Consider the following 1913-nt stretch of genomic DNA (forward strand, 5'->3'; position numbering starts at 1 on the left):
CATTGTATTGAGTTAGCTAAAAGGGAGGTAACTCCATTTGAGATATTTTTGCCATGGTTTGTATATAGTTTAAAGTTGGAGTGTAATTGAAGTTGTGTGATGTCTTGCTGTGTTAATTCAGATGTTTCTTGTAGATTGATAATTTGATAGTTGTTAAATGCTGTGGTAATTGTATGGTATTTGTTTTTGAGGTTTCTGTTTATGTTAAGTGATATGAAGTTAAGTGCCATGGTAGGGGGGTATTAAAGGGTGTGTATTAATAGAGTGTTAGTTTTACAGTACCTTTATAGATTTTGACTTCAGTTTGTCCTAGGCGACAAACTTAGGCGGTTAACTTTTTGGATACACTTTGTGAAAAGTGGAAAAGGTGGTGTAAGGAGGACTTCTGAGTCTACTTCAATGATGTTTGCGTTTGTTATTTCAAGTGTGGATACACAGATTTGAGAGAGTGTAACCATGTCTAAAATATGACCACGCCCGGTGGTTATGGTCTTGGAGTAAAATCCCTGTATACTGATAACCTCCATTGTTTTGTTTTTATATACTTCCAGTGCTTGAACAATGTCATTCAGACCTCCGCCATAATAGTATACAGCATTGAAGAAGAACCTCTGTAAATACGGTAAAGGCTTCAGACAAGCAGAGTGAAAAGTTTGAATATTACATTCACTGAGATCCAATTGGAGGATATGAATTGAATGGAATACAGAAAACGTGTCGTTGGTAATTTCTATGATCGCACAATCATACGCATAGATCTTGTAGGATGTAGTTCCAAGTGAAAGACTTGTGAGATTTTTCAAGTTGGAAAATCCCCATTGAAACACTGTATTCGGTGTAGTATCAATATTTATCTGTTTTAATTCAACGAGTTTACTGATTGCTTGATGTGGTAGTTGCGGTTGGTTTTTATGAAATCGAGACATATCCGATCTCATAATCAATACTTGAAGAGACTTGAGCGGTTCAAAGACATCTACTGGCAATGATTCATTTGTATAATTCAATCTGTGACCGAATAAGTGAAGTTCTTGCAAGGTCTGTAATCCATTAAAAGCGTTCACTTGTATCAACGATATCAAATTTATACTAAGATCTAAATATTGAAGGTTTGTCAGCTCACTGAAATCATTGTTAAACAAGGTCGTTATATTATTGCTGCTTAAATCAAGTCTTGTGGTATTCACAGGTAAATTCTTCGGTACGTTCAGAAATCCTAGGCCTGAGCAATTAAGGAATGTGCTGTTTGGATAGTGTTTACAAGACTGGGGCGAACCAAAGGTGAGAAATGTTAAAATTTCTACCAACAATAGAACCTTCAGCTTCATTTTCATTGTTATAATGACTGTTTCTTAAATCTAGAAGTAAAAACAATTCACTGGTAAACACGAAGAACAATATTCATGAATATCATCCCTCAAATAGACTGAACATAAAACTGATTTAAAATGAAATGATCAAATTTGGCCAAAAAAGGTATATGTTGATAAGCGGACTCAATAGTGTCATAACAAGAAATATTAAAACAGAACCTAAAAACATATTGTTGTTCTGTTTTTATATTTCTATATAGCTCTACAATTGATGTATTGATCACTATTTTAACAGTGATATTTCTATATCACTCTACAATTGATGTATTGAGTACTGTTTTAACTGTGATATTTCTATATCACTCTATAATTGATGTATTGAGTACTGTTTTAACTGTGGTATTTCTATATCCCTCTACAATTGATGTATTGAGTACTGTTTTAACTGTGGTAGTTCTATATCACTCTACAATTGTTGTATTGAGTACTATTTTAACAGTGGTATTTCTATATCACTCTACAATTGATGTATTGAGTACTGTTTTAACTGTGGTAGTTCTATATCACTCTACAATTGATGTATTGAGTACTGTTTTAACA

At 33.4% G+C, this 1913-nt stretch overlaps 1 protein-coding gene across 1 annotated transcript; it reads right to left on the reverse strand.

The window, feature by feature from the left end:
• Positions 1-950: 950 nt before the first annotated feature.
• LOTGIDRAFT_132915 (hypothetical protein) lies at positions 951-1328 on the reverse strand (the record flags this gene model as incomplete). The annotated part of the gene is made up of 1 exon (XM_009067343.1): positions 951-1328. A coding segment is annotated over one exon (378 nt), but the record flags the coding sequence as incomplete, so codon positions are not given.
• Positions 1329-1913: the final 585 nt, after the last annotated feature.

Source organism: Lottia gigantea, assembly GCF_000327385.1.
Source record: "Lottia gigantea unplaced genomic scaffold LOTGIsca_81, whole genome shotgun sequence".
NCBI classification, from domain to species: domain Eukaryota; kingdom Metazoa; phylum Mollusca; class Gastropoda; family Lottiidae; genus Lottia; species Lottia gigantea.